Source organism: Apteryx mantelli, chromosome 1 (assembly GCF_036417845.1).
Source record: "Apteryx mantelli isolate bAptMan1 chromosome 1, bAptMan1.hap1, whole genome shotgun sequence".
NCBI classification, from domain to species: domain Eukaryota; kingdom Metazoa; phylum Chordata; class Aves; order Apterygiformes; family Apterygidae; genus Apteryx; species Apteryx mantelli.
In genome coordinates this window covers 66,934,320-66,954,098 of record NC_089978.1, presented here as the reverse complement: position 1 = coordinate 66,954,098, position 19,779 = coordinate 66,934,320, and the positions used below count along the sequence as shown (strand labels likewise).

Sequence of the window (19,779 nt, the reverse complement as noted above, 5' to 3'; positions counted from 1 at the left end):
TCTCTGACTCGAGCTGAGCTCTAGGCCACGCTCCAGTTACTTGGAGCAACTGTGGGGCTGCAGTGCCACAGGGTTTATCCAGACTGCTAGGTCAGGGAGCAAGAACAGAACATGCCTGCGACGTATCATTCAGCAGAATCTAGCAAAACTGGGGTTTTGAATGAGACTTAGATTTTGATAATAAGTTTCCTCCAACTGAAAATTGGCTCAATATTTGTCATTTTGCAGAATAAAGAATAAGCAGACATGTACCAATTTAAGTTTCTTTCAGAAACATTTTTCTTCCAGTTTGTTTAAATGACACCATGTCAACTTAAAACCTCTCTCTCCTCAAAATTACATATTTAATATTGATTACACTAACAATATTAATGGCCTATACTCTCCATATTTCTTCAGAAGAATTCTGTATCAACTTATAGGTGAGGACATTTAGGCTTTTTTTTCTTTAACTGTGATCCACTTTTCTATTTGACATGGAAAAGTCTTTTCACTTGTCATTTTAGACACAGCCCAAGTACAGTCCCAGTCCTAGCCTCTTCCTTCTCTTTTCCTTTGCTGGAGTTTCCCCTTGCAATAAACTTTGTGGCTTGTGATCTTTCCCAGATACATAACATCTCATGTTGCTATGACTCCTTCCTCCTCTGCCATTATCTATTTCAGTACTTTGTATCCAACTGCCTTTTTTTTTTTTTAATTGATTTGAGGGAAATTCTTTTACTTTCTTCCTTGCCTTAGGTTGCTTATCCTGCTTCTTCTCCTACAAGATGGCAAACTTATTTCTATGATCAGAAGCACACATGGCAACCAACGCTACTCTGATCAAACACCGTGCACTTGAGGCAGTACCGCTCTGACCAGCTAGCAAAATTCTCTCCAAAAACAATAAAAACAATCCTCACCTACCCTTGCACTTGAACTGGGACTTTCAAGAAAAACTATAGGATATTAGAAACTCAGATTTCATATAAAGAAGCCAAATAGATGTAACTGTTATTGAATAATGTAAAGAAAATAGGGAGCATGTACATACACTGGCACTACAGCCACTGTGAGAGAAGGGAACAAGGAGAACAAGCAAAGAGCCAGTGGTGGAAACACACACTGACCTCAGCAAGAGGCATCACCCAGCTATACCTGGCAAGCTCCATCTCCACGCTGTAATCAGTGGCTTAAGACACAAGCAAGCACAATGCCAGACCCCTACAAACCAAGGGGGCAGGCCAGAAAAAAACTGCAGGTAAGAACAGTCAATGGCACTATGTGCGTGTACAAATGAAAACGGCAGTTCAAATGTCAATGGATAACAGACTACATAGGAGAAGCAGCAAAGTTGACCACAAGGAAAAAACAGCATCAAGAACACAGACTACAAAAACAGGAAAACAAAAATTATGCAATGGCTCTCAAGCAGCTCCCAAGACAAAAAAAAAGAAAAACGAAAAAGGAAAACAAAACCTCCACCTATCTGATTTCAAGACTGTATAACATTGGAGAACTGATGTTGAGTAGCAACTCTGATACTCCGATAAAAGTTACAGTGCCACAGCTGGAACCAAGTAAGTTTGCTCACAGTGTTCCAAACTTAATAAAAGTGATGAAGCAGAAGATTTTTTGTTGTTCTTGTCAGAGGCAAATACCACCTCAGAAACATTTAGTCTGGCACCAGAATTCCCTTATGGGCTGGATTAGGCTTTATTCCCATTTCTGCCTATTTACCTACATTCAAGGTCTCTTTATTGGTATTCATTTCAATAGTTTATTTTGATTACCTATTTAACTTAAGGAAATGAAAAATGTTTGTGGCTTTGTGGATTTGAGCTTGAAAGACCACTCATTCATGAAGGAAAACAAAAGCTAACCCTTCCTCCCCAACTTGTTCAATATATATACACCTTATATCTTATACTAATTGAATAAGACTCTTCTCATGTTGCAGTTATGTACAACCAAGAAGCAAACCACAAAGAGGAGAAACAGGAAGCTAATCAGACTGGAATTCATACTGAATGGCATGAAAAGACAGTCACATTCCCATTGAATGCCCCTTTTAAGTCTCCAGCCTTAACCCAAGAGCTACTGTTTAGAATTGATGATTGAAAAACCTTTCCAGAAAAATATGAAGCTTTTAACTACCATTCCAAAATAATATTGAATTAACATCAACAGTGTGTATATGTGTGTATCTATATATATAAAAAAAATTTTTAACAGGTATTACAACACTACTCAAAGTACATGCATGACAGTTGAGAAACTAACAGAGTAAAAACTTCACATGTATAATATTCCATTAAGCCACATGAATGTTCATAATTATTTTGATGTTGCCATGTTCCAACTAGTTAAAGAAATCATATAATTAATGCTTTAAAATGGTAGCCAATTTCCTTTAAGTTCTTTTCAGCCAACAACAATAAAAATGTAGTAATAAAACTAGTGTATTATAGAATTAAAAAAAAAGAAAGGTAAAAAAATTCTGAAGTCTCCCTAAAGCAATTATCCAGGAGATTTTTGTTTCATTTTTGTTGATATAGTCCCTACCAAAATTAAATGAATTTAATAAACTGTAGAAAATACTAATTTTGTGATATCAGAAGCTGACTTTTTATACCATGTGCTAGGTCTTTTGTAGCAAGCATTTCCAAAGTATACCTTATGCAGACGTGTTCCGTTTATGAAGTGCACACAGTTAATGGCAAGAAATAACCTAATGATGTAAGAATTCAGTAAGAATTTCTTATGTTTCAGATGAAATCGCTATAGACCCTTCTTTTTTCCTCTAAAATACTATTGAATCAGCATAACTGTCATGAATACACTATTCAAAATGAAAAATTTGGCAAACATATCTATTTCCCTGCTATATTTTTGTTGTTGTTGAAACACATATGATGTTTTTGGTCCCTCCATTAAAACTATACCACAAAAACAGCCAACAAATCATAACACTTTCTTAAAAATCTTAACCTCTGAATTTGACAACTCTGAAAAATTCCAGTTCAATATTAATTGAATTCAAACTGAAGTATAATTGTTTCATTACTATTACAGCCATGACTGTCCTCAAACCTCACAGTAATTTAGCATTAAGGTTTATGAGGGATGCTTTTATGAGGGTGAGGGGAGGCATTTCAACTAAGTATTTTCCTTCATGCTTTCAATCAGTTTGCTACTCCCCTTACCTTTAAAACCACATAATTAAAAGGTTTCTGGCATTCTATGAAAGAGGAAAAGTTTTAGAATTGTTTAAAGTCAGTTTCTAACTCCTTCATGGTAGCTTTAACAAGCAGAATTTCTGGTCGAGTCACTTGCTACGTACTGCAATGGTGTTAAACAAAAACGAAGGGTTTAAAATATTGAAATAGAGGCAAAAAAAAAAAAAAGACAGGGTTCACTTTTGCTGACCCATGTGTTCCAACAAAATGGCATTAGAATTCATCAGAACTCATCTCCCTTTGTGCTGCCTCTTACGAGCAATACAATTGCTTTGAACCTACTTTTACATCCAAATTATTTAATTAACTGTGATACTTATATTGTCTCCATCAGGCTTTGTTATCAAATTGACTTTACAGACCAGAAGTCTATCTTTTTTTAGACAACATGTGTCCAAAGCCGCACAAAAGGGAAGAAATGTTTTTCTTCTCTGTTACCAAACAATTAACTTTTCTTCTCTGCATTTTAATCATTGTTTTGCAGACATGGCTGTTTCCTCTATTTCCAAGAGCTTTGAAACATAGGATAATCCTTTATAAGTATCTCCAAATATTCAGAAATACAGATGCTTACTTTTCTATCACCTCCTATTTCCCATTTATAGATTAGATCCCAGATCTAAAGAGCATAAAGGCACAAACAGAAAAAAAAATCTTAGCCTAAGAGTATATAAAAAAAAAGGCTTGGATCACCTAAGTATTTCACCATTTACAGAGAATGGTATTTGAAGTAGGCCATTAGAAAGAAAACAAACACAAAGATTTCATTAGGGATTTTTAAACATATTTTGTCGTGTTTAATTTTCTTTCTTCATTGCCTTTGACAAAGAGCATCTTCTTCCTGTCTAAATTGCAACGGGAGTGCCAGCTTAATTTTTCAAAGGGGTGGGGGGGTGGGGGAGGAGAACTCTTGTTAACAAAAAATGATAGTTCATAGTATTTGACAGCTAGGTTTTTGGTTTACACTGTTATGAATAAGAGTCACAGTTAGGCCGCACAATGCTACCATTCAAATAAGACACAAGTTCCTGGAAGAAGTTAACGCTATATAGAAAACAAGTCAATTATGCTCTTTGCCATCTCTTTGTTTAGGGAGACTGAAGAATACCTCTATTTTGGTTCTTCACAGCAAGACAAAAAAAAGGGAGGGAGAAAGTGAAAAGAACAGGTATCCTCTGCTAGCATGTCCTGTATAACGTTCCAGAGGTGGTCATGGTTCTGTCCTGCACCGCAAGCAAAGATAAACAGCACCAAGCCCTGTAACAGCTGCTGCAGCACGTGCTCATCAGGAGTATATATAGGGAAATTTGATTAAAAGAAGTATGTTTTCAGGAATGTCTGGTTTCAACATTCCTCTCTCAATATGATATAGGGCATGCAACTTCTGTCCGTATTCAAGGTCAGTCCTGAAGCTGAGCAACCTCTATCACGTTAACTCAGCATCCTACTTCTTATAAACAGGAAATACTACTTTTGTAAACTTAAAAAGTTCATGCTGCTTTCATATCACTCAGAAAAGTAAAACTAAGGGTATACCATACACCAATATAAAGTTAAGCATATGTTTACATATTTATTGGATTTTACAGGGCTAAGTTACAATTAACCAACTGCATAAAAAGGCTACTAGTAATTAAATCAGTAATGCCACAGTCTCACAGACAAGTTATTTTTGTCTGCATGTTCCTAAAATGAAGATGATAATTGCTACAGTTTGTTTTACATGTTCAGGGTCCAGCATTTGTACTTTAAATGAGAAAATCCTCTCTAATAGTTGATAACACACTGTTAAAAGTGACAAGCTGGTCCTGACTGCATGAAAGAGCTTTGAAATATGGATTTTATTTATTTATTTATTTGAAACAAGCCTTACCATACTGAATGCTTGGCAGAAAAGACATCTGAGCTTTAGAGCACAAGTGTATTTTATGCGCTTTTCTTGTATGAGATTTAAAAGACTACAAAGTAAACGTACCTGTGTTCTGTGAGAACATTTACTGCTGATGGATGGTTGGCACAGTATGCAAGGTATAAGCTTTTCATTTGTGGCATCAAATTTAGAAAACATCCTCCAACCCTCTGCTGAGCTTCAGGCAACCTAAAAATGGAATGATAAAGAAGATGAAATTAAAGTCATATCAAAGAGACACAAAAATAAGTAAGACTGGAAAAACAGGGCATGCTCTTATTGAGCAACTTCTACTCAGTTCATTTGATTCCCTCCTGCGGCCCCCCCCCCCTTTAAATCAATGGATAGATTTCTGTGGTCACTGACAGGCAGACAACAGCCTTCTCTTCCATCTCTACAGTTTCAAGCCTGTAGCTACCTGGTTATGCCACCACAGTGCAGGCAAAGTACAGCATATACCTCTGTGATGGTCATTTTGGCTGCCTTTTTTCAAAAAAATTACACTGGCAGTTAGTATGCTGTTTAGGATTATGATTTGATGTTTTAGTCAATTATTCCGTTGGTTAGAAGAGTTACTATCCATCTTTATGCCATGCCAAATCTTATAAGCAATACTTTGGCACTTCAGACAAAACTGAATGGAACAGCAACAGAATTCTCTCTCTCCATCCTCCACCAACACAGATATTCTTAAAGGATTCATGAAAAGATCTAAGTCACATACTGAGCTCTGGTTACACAAAAACTGGTTAGTTACAGTGCAATAACAGGGTTTTTTTTATGCCATTGTCACTTGCCTTCCCTTTTAAGAACCATAAAGCACCTCCATGTTGGCTTGCACCCAGATCAAGAGTGCTGCTTTACCACCATCAACACAGAAATCTTGTCTTGCTCTAACACATACAGATAAGATCCTTCTATAATTCATACTTTCTTCATTTTTCATGCTAGAATGCACCATGTTTGCTAAGTTCTGAAAGAAAATTTCACTTTGGAGTTTTAAAAACTGATTTTATTCAGAAGAGTTTTTGTTTGGTATAAAGTGGTACTTAAATAACAGTAGCCTCAGTGACCTGTGCAAAAATAGAAGATTCAGCAAGTGAAAGAACATTTAAAAGAAAAGGTTACTTTCACACAGTCTTGGTGAACCTAATCAGTTTTGATTAGAGTCAGAAGGATATATATGCATTTTTTTCATGTAAATGTGGGGGGGAGAGAGCAAAAGAGAGAATATGAATATACACACTATATTTTTCCATAGCTTTTAGCAGAAATTGTCATCTCAAATTGCAGTAAGAAAACATCTGGAGTACAAATGTTTGAAGCTAGCTGTGTGACACCAGCTTCGAAGTGGTACAACTGGTAGAAAGTAGAAGTTCAAATTCTCATTACGCATGTGTATAAGCAATTAAAAAACAAGACGACCCACAATTCTTCTAACATTATTCCCAATATCCCTTAATCTGCATACTTCATATGGAGAAAGGGGGGAGGAAACAAACACATTTTTTAAAAAATATAAAGTGACCTTCAAATTAAATACAAACTGATAGAAGTTGGGAAGAAATACATAGTTTGATTAGCCATGCTTTCTTTACTGCTACCACATCATCGTTCTCAGAACTATCCATGAAAGTATCCGTACTAGATTCCTCTCCTTTGTGAGAAAGGATAAATTGGACCAACAAATATGCAATATTGTAAGGGCACTGAAAGGGATGAAACCCTATGCTTTCTAAAAAACAGTCCCCAATTAGAAGACTAAACCTCATCAATAGTAGGTTATATGGCCAGTAGCTGATTTTCCTCACACTAAAGTTAACCTGAAAATGGGGCAGTTTTCAGCACTCATAGACCACAAGTTTGTCCCTGACAGTTTGTCTAAATCCAGTAATAATTCCCCCTCCTTGCACAGGATGCAAAATTTATACATTTCCCCTCTTTGCACAAAGATTGTACCTCCTAACATATACACTCTGAGCCTTTGCTTCAGAATGTTTGCAAGATGAGATGAACAGTGGATTTTTTTTTAATCCATCTAACTATTTTTCAATCCAGTATTTCACGTTGTTCTAAAGCTAGATATGCCCTTAGTAAGCACTCAAGGGATGTACTGTTAACACAAAGGGTTTCATGCTAACAATAGTTCAAACAATTCCCTTAGGAAGAATACTATTTTCATTAAAAATTAAAAAAAGAAAAATGATTTTATGTAATTGTCCTGAACACGTGAATGCAGCTTCTAAACATCAGTATTAAGTATTTTCGCTCCGAGGAAAGCAAGAGACGCTCTGGTGCTGAACTAATATAAATGAAACAGTCACCTTTTCAGGATACATGTTCCTCTAGGCAGGGAATATCCTGATCCCACTCAAATAGAGTGTTCTTGTCCCACTCCCTGGGTTTGTTCACAGCAGTTAAAATTCAAAGTTCATCCCAAATAACATTCACCCAAAATTCAGAACAACATCTATTTCCTATTAAACTGTTCGGTCCCCTGCTCCATTTCCCAGGGCATGGGAAGACCTACCCAATATGAATAGTCAAAATGACTGTACAGGCATGCAAAATGAGAGGCAGGAGAAGTACGCTTCCTTATTTGAAAGCAACATTCATTACAGACATCTAGAATACGACAACTGCCTGCCTAGTTAGCAATGACAGACACAGTCTGGTTGCATTTTTAAAGTTCCTTGCTTTAAAGGCTAAGGCCCATATTTTATTGATCCATATCTTTATTTGTTTTAAAAAAGAAGTTTAAAATCTGAAATCAATAGACTGGCCTCCTCTGCAAGCATTTAGGGAAAAATAGGGACATTCCTCAACATACAAAGGAAATGCTATTCTTATAGCTTTCCTAGCAGTGTTTCCTGTCTGGCAGCTAGTCCCCTTCAATACATCTAAGCATGAGCTAATAATACATTCTTCAAGTAATAGATACAGCAAAAATCTCAAACCCTGAAGACATACTCAGGGCATATAACTCAATATTAAACAGTAAGAGGACCCCAGAAACTGTTGCTGAAAATAGTTAAATTGTCTTTTCATGCTGTAGCGCCTGGGAAAAAAACCTGAATGATGGCTGTTTCTCCTCAGACTGCTGTTCTTCTAGCAGAATGAAAGACTGATATTATTCTCTTTTGTACATGCATGATAACTATATACTACATATTCTTTGCTGAATTAAAATAATTAATAGACTTTAGGAGGGGGTAGCAACTCAACCCCTTTGACTTTTCTAATCCCTGCATTAGTCACAAGTATTCTACTATTTTACAGGAACAATTAATAAATTATCTACATCTCCTTAGTTGTCTAAAAAACCAACAGTTTAATACCTAGCAGCAGATTGCATAAAGCTGTTAGCAATTAATGTGTTTAAATTCAACAGAGAGCATAGCTATTTTATAGTTTATTCTGAAGCTCACATTCCAACAATATTCTCATATTTGATACTGTAATTAAAAAGGAATCACAAGTATTAAAATTCTTGATACAGTCACTGGATATACACAAATTGTTTTAGAAAAGACATTTACTGCTGCTTGCAAATTTAGTTACAAGTGACAATATATCAATTATGCATAGCACATTTTAGAATTCTTCCAGAGTTTTAAAGCACTTTAGTTTTCATTATATAGCCCAAGACCAATAAATATTTTCTCCCTCATCCTCAAGATAACACACACACACATATATATACATATATACATACATACATACACATATATATATATATAATGTTAAGAAAGGTGAAGTGTAATTTCAGTTACAAAAAGGACAAAGCAGCATTTTAATTTCATTCACAGTACTAGAGAATCATAACAGAGCCTCGGCTGTTGTACATCTCACATAATAAAGACATCTCACATGCTAAAGACATCATCATAAGACAATGTCTAAATTACTAGCAGGCTATTCATTTTTGCAACTAGATCCAATAACTATCAGTTCTATTATTCCAGACTTAAAATGGGTCCCCACTGCACGATAATTTGAGAGGAAGAAAGAAAGAATGAAATACCTCGCTGTTCAGTCACACTTACTGTAAGATTCTGATCAGCACCACTGATCACAACTAGACTAAAGCTAGATTAGCAACACAGAGAAATAATTAGTTGTTCTATAATGTCACTATATCCTGCATATTCTGTAGAAATTTGCCTTGGCTTCACTGTGAAGTCAATGGACAGTACACTACTCTGGTAAAGGCTGTGGAAACTGATGAATCCAGACAAATTAAAACACCGACTAACAAAGTCAATTAAAAAAAAAAATCGTATGCTATCTCCATGTTTTCTTTTTGCAAGCAAAAGATCAGAGGTTCCTAAATTTCACTTGACAATGAGGCTACCAGATGAAGCGTGTCATGCAGCAACATATGTACCTACATATACCTGCAGAGCATGTCAGAGAAAGGAATCGTTCAACTATCTGGGCAGCGGCCTCTGCTCTTCTCTCTCTCCCAGAGTAAGAAAAACAGTAGAATTCCCACCACCACCATTTCACCTCTTTGAAGGAGCTTTAGCATCAACAATAATATTTTCACTATGTTGGAGAGAGCTCAGTACAGAGACTGTCCCGAACTTAAATTCGTCAGGAGAAAAGATCCTGGACAAGTGAAGGTCTCAAAAAGTAATTAAGGGACAATTACAGCTAATGGCTTTGAGGGATGCAATTTGCAAAGAAACAAAAAATTAGCTATCATCTCCTGAGGCTTCACAATTCACAGGGTTACTTCATAGCTTTCTGAGCTACTGCTTTCACAAAAGGAGGCTCTATTCAACTTATATATAAACCATCCAGAAAATTTTCAAGGTTCTCTTCACAATCATCCCTTTCACTATTTATCTATCTGCCTTACCTGTCAGATACCAGTTAATCTGCATATTTATTTCAGACAATCTGCACACACTGTGTTCAAATCACTTAACATTGATAGCTGTACTTCTTTTGATAGTCACACTAACCAAAAGCAAGGGAATGTATTGGGCTGAACTGTTATCAGACTTAATTTGCATCTGACACTATGAAAAGAAAAAAAAATTCTGGAACATCGATTAGTTTTGGTTTACATCGAAACAGCCTTCATCCCCCCTCCCCCCCTTTTTTTTAATTCCCATTCCATTCCAGAACCATCACAAAACATTTTTAAATTTCTTATGCACTCAAACACAGAACAAGACAGAGAAAAACACAAGCAAAGTTGCCGTGATTGCAAAAGCGGGGACATGAGGAGAATACATGGCAAAACCTAGCTATGTCTGTTATGGAGCAGGAAGACGCATCTATGCTACTATCTAAAAGAGTCGCTGAGCAGCTTGTCTTCAATTTGCTACAGAGGAGACTAAACCTAAGCAGTCCAGTGTCACGGGCCAACCTGGCCCCCTTACTGAGAAGTACAGCCACAGACTGACCACCTCTCTTCAACAACTCTCTCATTCACCTGGGAAGTAGGAGATTCCAGTTCAAATTCCTGTTAAAAAAATATGCAAAAAGCAAAACTTCCACAGCACAGATCACTTAGATCAGCTCAGAGATCCCTTAACAAACACTTACTTTGTTCACTCAGACACTCCTGTGCTGTGTGAGCAGCAGTAGAACTGACATTTGGGACTGGATCACAGATCCAGGAAGAGATCCAGAGCACTGGACCACTTTCTGTCTTCAAGAGACTGGAGCACTTTTGCTTTGTTTTAAAATCAGAAATCATGCTCTCTTTTGGAACTGAAGAATCCCACAAATGTATCTCTGCCTTGTCAAGTTACAGTTCTTTTCCATTCATCAAAACAGAAAGTGCATTTGAAGCTGATCAGCAAAGAAAGAGCTTTTGAAGAAGATCAGCCAAAAGATTCTCACTTATCTCTAGTTAGACTTGTTTCATACACTACCTTGGTTATACCTTTTCTTCAGTTACCTATCAAAGGCAAAAGTAACTCCAAAGGAATCTGTCTGATGGTTGCTAGCATTCAGGCAACCAGAGAGGAAACGTCCCCAGGTCTATGACAGATGGAGCACTCCACAGGAGCACCTCAGTTATACTGCAGCAGAGGCTGACATGGACAAATTCAAATAAGACAATCCTTTAGCAATGCACCAAAAGAGTTTTAATTCAAACCACTTCTTACTCCTTCTCTCCCCCCCAAACCCAAACCAAAATCAAAACCATACAAATGAACCAAAATTCCCAAATGCACCAAATGCACCAAAAAAACCTCACCATAGCATAAACATGTTCTGAAATAAACTGATTTTTACAAACATGAGGATTAAATAAGCCAACGTGGTGCAGGTAAAGAGAGAAAAATCATCAGAAAGTTTTTGTCACTGAAGCACACAAAGATCTGTTAAGATGCAACTCAAATGACAGAAAGTGACCTGAGTGGGGTGGGGAAGTTAAACAATATTCAACTTACTGACATGCACAAAAACAGGAGTATGTCAAGCTATGTAGGCTGGCAACAAACACTACAACTGGCAGAACGTCTGCATTTGGTCATTCTGACATGTGAAATTAGAAAAAACACTACACCGGATGCTGCAGTGTGAAGTGCCTGAATGATGGAACTATAAGCTATCTGCCAAAAATAAAGTAAAATGATAAATCTATTTTCAGCCTGGAAGCTACTCTGAGTTTATAGAACAGGTTTACCAGCCAAAACAACATGGCAAACTGACAGAAACCAAGGCAGCAGGGCAAGCTTTCTTCTACATGATGGGAATTATGATGGATTAGATTCAGAACAGCAGGATGTTGGACGCTCAAGTCAATATGCTATGATGAAAATTAAACTGAAAATACAACTTGGCATAACCAACATACTTACAAAAAGAAAGTAATACAAAACATTTGCAGTCTTCAGTAACCCTGGGGCATCACTTCCTCTGTCCACCTACTAGCATCCATTATGTTCCCAACATATTACACAGCAACATTTCACTTACCAGGAAGAAGAAATAAAGGATATTATGAGAAGGTGCTCTACTACAGTTTAAATCATGGAAAGAATTCTAAATAAGCCTTCTGAGTTTAAAGCTACATTAAGGTATTGTATTAATCTACACATTAAGTTAAAATAAATCTTGCATTAACATTTGAACAGATTGTGAACAGATTTCCTTGTTTAAAGAAATATGGCCTTCTGCACTTGTTTTTAAGTAGACCTTAATCAAAACAGTTTTAAAAAATGACAGCCTGGTTAAGCAAGGTATTCCATTTCTCTAGCTTCTTTCTGATTCACAGAAACAGTATCATGGTAACAAGAGAATGAGACAATAGAAAGTGAACTGACAAGAAAAGAAAGGAAACATTTAAGTGGAGTAACCCATTCTCAGGCATTTATACACTTAACTGATCAAGTCCTAAATTTAACTTGCCAGAAAGAATAATACACTTTCTCAGAAACAGTGTGGAAGAAATGCCATTTCAGGAACACTTCCATTCCTCCGCTAAAGAGCGATCTAAACTACCCAGTCTTCCTTTCCATCTGCTCTCGTGTAAGAGCATGTGTAGAGACAGAACGGAGAGAGAGAACCTGGATGGTAGGAGGGCAAAGAGGGACCCAAAGTCAGCAATATACCCAGATATCTGCTACTGTCCAGAGGAGATGCAGCTTATACTTGGCCACCACAAAGATTCCTCTTAACATGGAGCAGCTTGGGGGATAGGAGGGTTGAGTCAAAACAAAACACACGTTGCTGATCTACAAGATCACTACTGCCAGAATGGTATTTTTCAACTCCATGCAAGTCACTCATCCCTCCTCATGGCCAAGTGCTCCCAGCAGTTCCCCTGCACAGACTGAAACTTTCTGAGCCCTCAGTAGCAATTCAAATGACTAACTTAGCGAAAAACTAGTGAATTTGGATTAGCAAGCTGAATTAGCTCACCATGTAGTCAGGGAAGACCAGAACACACACAAGGAAAAAGACACAACTGAGGTCAGAAATAGGAACTCTTTCAATGGAGTTTCAGCAGTAGAAAACTGATGGGACAATTCAGCTGTGATATGTTGACCTTCATCATCTTACTTGCACCTCAGAGTACAGAGTACAAGTGGAAAAATATCCAGCTATCATTTCAACCAGAGCTATGTAAGGAAGACAGGTGAATTAATTTTTTTTTCCTTCAAATCTTTTTTTCCCCCCCCTCCTCTTTCTGTGCTTTATGTTGTTTATATGGTACAGTATAGGCACTGGGACTAATTTTTACTTAGACTGTTCTTTCAGTCTATCCTACATGCTTCTCCCAGCACGTGTTAAAGACCACCGAGACAGAAAAATACCTAAGCACAAGCTTTCTCACAGAATCCTCCAAGTCACTCTTTTCCCCCTACACACACTGTGATATCACCATGCAAGTTTCCTTCAGTCTTTTTCTTACTCTTTTAATAGAAGTAGACATAAAACTTATGCCTCCAAAAAGAAAATGCTGCTTCCTTTATAATTTCTCCCCTCATATGTAATTGCATCATGGCATTTTGTAAACGGTTTCCAAACTATTCCAAATCCCTACCTCTGCCATTTTATCCTAGGGCCAATATCTATCTGAGCAAGCAATGAGTGTATTATCCAAACATCTACTGCTTTACTGCCATAACAACTATACTTAAAATGAAGGGAACAAAATATTATTTTTTTTTATCTCAAACATTAACATACACAACAAGCAAAATAACAGTAAAATATTTGTTCAATAGAATTCTATGGTATCATGTATACATAGTACTTACTTGGTGCATTCTTCTAAAGACTGTACAAGCATTTGCTGGAAAGAACTTATTTCTTCCAGGTTTCCCATTAAGTATGAAGTATTTGCTGAGTTTAACCTGGAGCAAAGATAAATAAAAGGTTTACAGGTTTACAGTTATTGACTAATTGTGCTTTAATAAAATCTACCTTAAAAGAAAATGCTTACTTACTCTTATATCAAGAACCAGGATCAGCCTGTCCTAATCAACAAACAAACAGAATAAAAGCAAGCCCTGCCTCAAGGATCTTACAGTCCACAGATGAAAATGCATATTAACATTGAAATTGAAGTTTTGACCATACAGTCTCTCCCCAATACATAAGAGATCTTAAGTCTGTTATTTTAAAAAACAAAACAAACTCACATACTTTTCACTGGCTTGTAATGGTCGCAGGTAGTTTGAAAGCATTGTCTGTAGCTCCTTAGCATATTCATTTTCTGTTTCTAAAATATTTTGTAGCACCTGAAATAAATGACAGTTGCTAATCAGTACTTTTAAGAGATATTTCAAAATGTTAAAATCAATACTAGTTGTAAAACATAGTAAAATTTTCTTAGCACTTTGAAAATACTAAAAACACACAGCAGCAACAAACCATTAAGTACTAAATCAATAAAACCTGGGGGGAAACGCGACAAGACTATCCTTTAGCTGTATACCAGAAAAAGAAAAGTGCTAAGCTAACAGGAGTTTCACTTTACTTAACAGAAACATTTCCTGTAAAATTTGGGAGCTCTACATAGCATTCTTCCAGAGCTAAGAGTAATTATTCCCGCTATATACTTCAAATCAATCAAAGATCATCAGAGAATCGTAAAGCACATTACAAGTTGTGAGAGAAATGAACAACTGGTGTTATTTTCTCAGTTTCAATTACAACATGCCACATCTAATCTTGTTAGCAAAGTGTTTACTTATTCAGACACTTTATTCTATCTGGAAGGTCTGAATACCAAACAGACTTATAAATATCAAATAATTGTCAATTTTACTTAGCAACATGATTAGCTTTACTGCATTCTTTTTAAATGGGAATGTCTAAGCTTTGACCAAAAATGCAATAGTATAAACTACTTTAAAAAAGGCCTGAAACCAATAATTTATAAAATACAACACACGCTTGTATTTTGTTTGCATATAAATCAAGCAACTTGAAATATCCCGAAATTTGTGCAACAGGCATTTTACCAGGCCATCTCCAAGGAGCCTACTTCAAGATATCCTCAAACGTATTCAGGTCAAATTCTACTAAGCTTTTAGTAGAGAGCCTACTTGCTGCTCCAAAAAGTTGATAATTTAGCAACAGAACTGTCAGAATTAAATGTAATTCACTGAACATAGTTACACTTCAAAAATTCTTGCAATTCACTTATAAGCCATATCACAAACATCTCCTTTTTGCTATATGCCGTATTTGTCAAAACTACATTAATATCTTATTTCAGCATTTATAGTAAGGACTGCATTAAATGCATTATTCACTGTTGTAGTCAATACTCTTTTTTTTTCTTTTTTTTTAGGAGATGAAAAAGCCATTCATTCCTAAATGCAAACCTGATGAAATAACTTTAAATAGTTCAGTATGTCAATGGAGAATTCACTGTTCCTTTCATTAGTGTCATTGATTCTGCTCATTCCTTGAATGGTTCTATTCATTTGGAGAAAGAGAAAGACCACTTTTGAGTTCATTCTTTTGTTGGAAATCTGAATCCTGAACCAAAGATTAAAATGTCTCCATTCTCTGCTAAACACTGACAGAAGAACGTCACAGAGAAAGCTATAGCTATTAATTAGGAAACTGCAACATACAGTACAACATGGGTGCACAAACTGTAAAAATAAATCAGCTAAGAACTTTTACTACTTAGACTAGCAAAAAAAAAATTAAATTTCTGTTGATCACAGAAATAGAACCTATGTTCTCACATATATATAAAACAAAAGTCAATTGTTAAAACAGAAATGTAAAAATATTTAGCAGCCACAAGGTTCAGGACTAAGCGCAAGACCAATCTTTTCTAATACGGTTTTCCCCACAAAACCTCCCATCCCAAAGCTGTTACACAGCCATTAGCAGGGAAAAGGAGACTGAGACCCAAGGACAAACGTGGTGTCCTGATGAAGCGCTGAACAATATCAGAAGACATTCAAAGATAAAATTGACAAATTTGCTAGAGATCTTGAAGAGCTGCACCACTGCTGCATTTTCTCAGAGTATTTTCCATTCTTTGATATAGCAGCTGTCTGAAAAGCTCAAAATGAAACAAGTTTCATGTTTGACACTGCTCAGTTATTTTCCTGTGCTTCTTAGGATTTTTATTTGAGAGTTTTCTTCACAATATGGGGAAGAAGGAATTGGAGCGAATGATTTGAAGGAGGAAAAAGTCAGTGAAGTTTAAAAATTAGAAGCAGCAACCTGGTAAATTACTAGAGAAATGAAAACAAATGCAGCAGTAAATAAAACTATGTTACAAAACCTACGCAAGCTACTAAATTCACTGATACTGCTTTACATTACTGTAGAAGTTCATAACATAACATAAATGTTATGCACCACTTTAGACATGCACATACCTTTAAACAGTTTTCAGAATACATTACATTTTTTTCTCTTCTATACAAGCACAGTTCCCACTGCATAAAACATTATTTTACTTTGAATATCTTTCAAAAAGGACTAGTCCTGCTTAAGTAGCTTTAAAACGTCAGTTTTGTGAATCCTTGCATCCTTCCAGCATGACTTACCACAAAGAAGCTTTCAGGTTAATATGCTTGGACTATGCTTTGAAGAGACAGGTACTCTGTACTGTAACTCAGTACTTTGGCACCAGAGCACCCTTACATTCCTCACCTCCACCTCTCCCCGCATGCTCTGATAATCACCTTTTTTCCCTTTGCTGCTTTCTGCGTGGTCTGGCTGCTGCAAGACCCCATGAGACCTCGAAGACCTTGTTTCCAAAACTCCACCACAACATTTGCACAGATAAGACCGGGTACCAAAAGAGCAGCATTGAAATGGCAGCTCTTACAATCCATAACACTGATGAATAGCACAGAAAACTGAGCTCATACAGCACAAGTTCTCTCAGTCACAAGGCATGGAAAAATCAAGCATGGTTAACAATTCTGTCGCACAAAACCCCAGTAACCTCCCTAAGGCAAAAACAACCACCCAAAAATGAATTTAAATGACCTACATGAAATGGATCACCTTCCAAAGGGGGGGGGGTTTAACAGCTACACTTGGACACGATCCTGTAGCACATTCCCTTTTTATGCAAGCAGCATAGCACTCAACTAAAACATCCCATACTTAAGCAAATAATGATCAATGTCTGATTCTCCTGAATCATAAGAACCAGAGAGACCGTGTTCCTTAAGACAGACTCTAAATAAGGACAATGTAAACTGCCACACAGGTATTCTGTACCTTAAGGGTTCTCAAAAACTGTTATAAACTTCAGCAAATACAAATACCTGATCCGACTTCAAAAGTGTGGCCTCAAAAGGAGCATCACTTCTCAAAGGCTTAAGTGAAAAATGAAGTCATGCTATGGAGTACAGAGTATGCCATTTCCTTACCTTCTTTTTAAAACAGCTATTTAATCTTCAGATAATTGTCTTATAAGCTGACATAATATAATTTTCTTTTGGACACATTAAGTGTTAAATTCTCTAGTGGTTACCAAGTAAAAATAAAATAAAAAGAATAAAGAATAAAGCCTGCTCTGTCCTCAGGGAATGACCTTCAATAATATGCCCACTTCTTCAGTAACAGGTTACTAAATTACTTTTAAATGAAAAATGTTTCACGCTCAACCATGAGTCTGGTTCATATTATATAGTGCTTTAGACTCTCACCATTTCATGGAGGAGAAGACCTTGCAGCACAGTCACTCTCTCCAAGCCTGCATTCCCCAGCCAGTCAAGATGCAAGCATAAACCAAGTTTGCCCCATAGCCTCAACAACACCTAATTCAAGGTGCAGCTAATAAAGCACACTGAGATCAGAATGCATGTGAACTTTGTTATTAACTTCAGATGGAGCTCTGTGAATCCATAAAAATAAAGAACATATTTACAAAGGACTGAGGAACAGAGGAAAGCAGAGTACCAGTGGTAAAAGCAGCCTCATCTTAATACTATGCACCTTTCCATGAGCCTATCCCAGTTATTTTCCCAGCAGGGGAGATTAGCAAAGCCTCTCCTGTCACATTTTGAACTTGCACTGAACTGCCCTTTGATTCCTTTCCTCTGTCCCACACACCCCCGGGCGCTGCCTGTACCACAAATCTTTCCCTAGGAAAGGTGCAATAACCATGAGGTTTTTACAGGCTCTCAACATACACCGGTATGGTGGAAGACAGTCACAACTTAGAAGTACCAAGAAGTCCTAGAGTGCCAGTCTTGCAACACCATTAGTTGTCAAAAGAGCCTTAATACAGATTTTAACACTTGCTTTTTAATTCAGGATGCATTCTCTTATCGGGAGCTATTCTGCTTTTACCTTAGTATTGGCTCAATTTTGTTATCAAAGCAGAGTGACGATAAAATTTTTAGCATAAGAAAGTTCCACACCTATGAGAATGATCCTATAAAAAAGCAAGAGTTGAAGCTTACAAAGAAAGAAAATAAATTAAACTTATTTAAATTGTTTGCTGTTTTTCTTATCTATATGTAAAATCATTACATATGTAATAACTGTTAAAAAAATAATTACTTTATAAAGTTTTATTGCCATAGCAAGCACTTAGTATTTTTCAAAACGTAGATGCCAATTATCCTATTTTAGATTTTAAGCTGAGCAATAAAGTCTTGCCTGTCTGAAACAAAGTGCATGCTACAGCACACTCTATCATTCTTAAAAATATATATATCTATACATCTCAATCAGGAGGTACATGTTGTACTGTAGAAAAACATGAAAATAAAACAAGTATCCAATTCACTGCAGACAGTTTTAAGAACAGCACTCTAAGGCCAGCTCTCTAATTAATCATTTATATTGCCATGAACTGGTCATTTTTCCTCCCTCAAGATCCAAGCTGTCTTCAACAGTTAACAAATAGCTAGCAGTCAGAACAGTTCAAATCTTACTGCATCAGTTGAGTGCACCCCCAAAGCTGCAACTGAGCAGAATGACAAAATAACCTGACACCTGAAAGGAGGTGTGATGATTGCCACCAATTTCACTTTTTTTTTTTTTTTTAATGAATGAAACAACTTTAAAGCCAGGTACTGCTGGATTTTTCCTAAAGTATATAGTAATCCATGATTACTGTAATAGAGTATCCAGGGTATGGTATAAAAAAAGAAACAAATGGAGATATGATATCAAAATTGCAAGGTTTTTCATAACTTCTCCTTAATTATGGTTTTAGGCAAATTCAAACATATATTTTCTACCATTTTCACTGAAGAACATTGTCACCCTCAAAACTGCTCTGAATTACTCTTACAACATGAAACATGAAACTAAAAGATTCAATTAATTACAGACACAGTTAAACTGTAGCTGTAGTTAAGCCCAAATTAAATAGCTGCCACCTGTGCTTTTTTCTAATACTAAAGACCTGTCAGAGAAACCATAAGATGATAAGATTATACCTGTGTTATATATTTACCACTGTCTCTATTTTTTTGTTCTTTAAGCCTAAAGGACTGGCGTTCCAGGGAGCTGCCAATTTATTTTAATTAAAATTTCAACACAGCTGTAGATTACACTTAATTTTAAGTAAAAACAGCCTTTGTCTAGTGAAGAAAATAAATCCTTTCTTCGCTGCATTTACTTCACTTTACTTGTAGGTAAAAATGCAGGGGGGGGTTGTTTTTTGGTTTTTGGGTTTTTTTTAGCAAAAACAAGCATCAACACAATTTTCCAATTCGACTATCTGGTTTC

At 36.4% G+C, this 19,779-nt stretch overlaps 1 protein-coding gene across 9 annotated transcripts in view; it reads right to left on the bottom strand.

The window, feature by feature from the left end:
* ARHGEF7 (Rho guanine nucleotide exchange factor 7) overlaps positions 1-19,779 on the bottom strand; it is a 132,488-nt gene that overhangs the window by 43,566 nt on the left and 69,143 nt on the right. For all 9 annotated transcript variants that reach the window (XR_010883800.1, XM_067294020.1, XM_067294015.1 and 6 more), the window contains exons 7-9: positions 14,248-14,342; positions 13,860-13,955; positions 5,194-5,316 (exon numbers count right to left, since the gene is read on the bottom strand). Coding sequence is in view for 8 of the 9 variants with exons in the window: in XM_067294020.1 (XP_067150121.1) it covers positions 5,194-5,316; positions 13,860-13,955; positions 14,248-14,342 (314 nt within the window). In the remaining variant the exon portion in view is untranslated. The remainder of the gene's footprint in view (positions 1-5,193; positions 5,317-13,859; positions 13,956-14,247; positions 14,343-19,779) is intronic.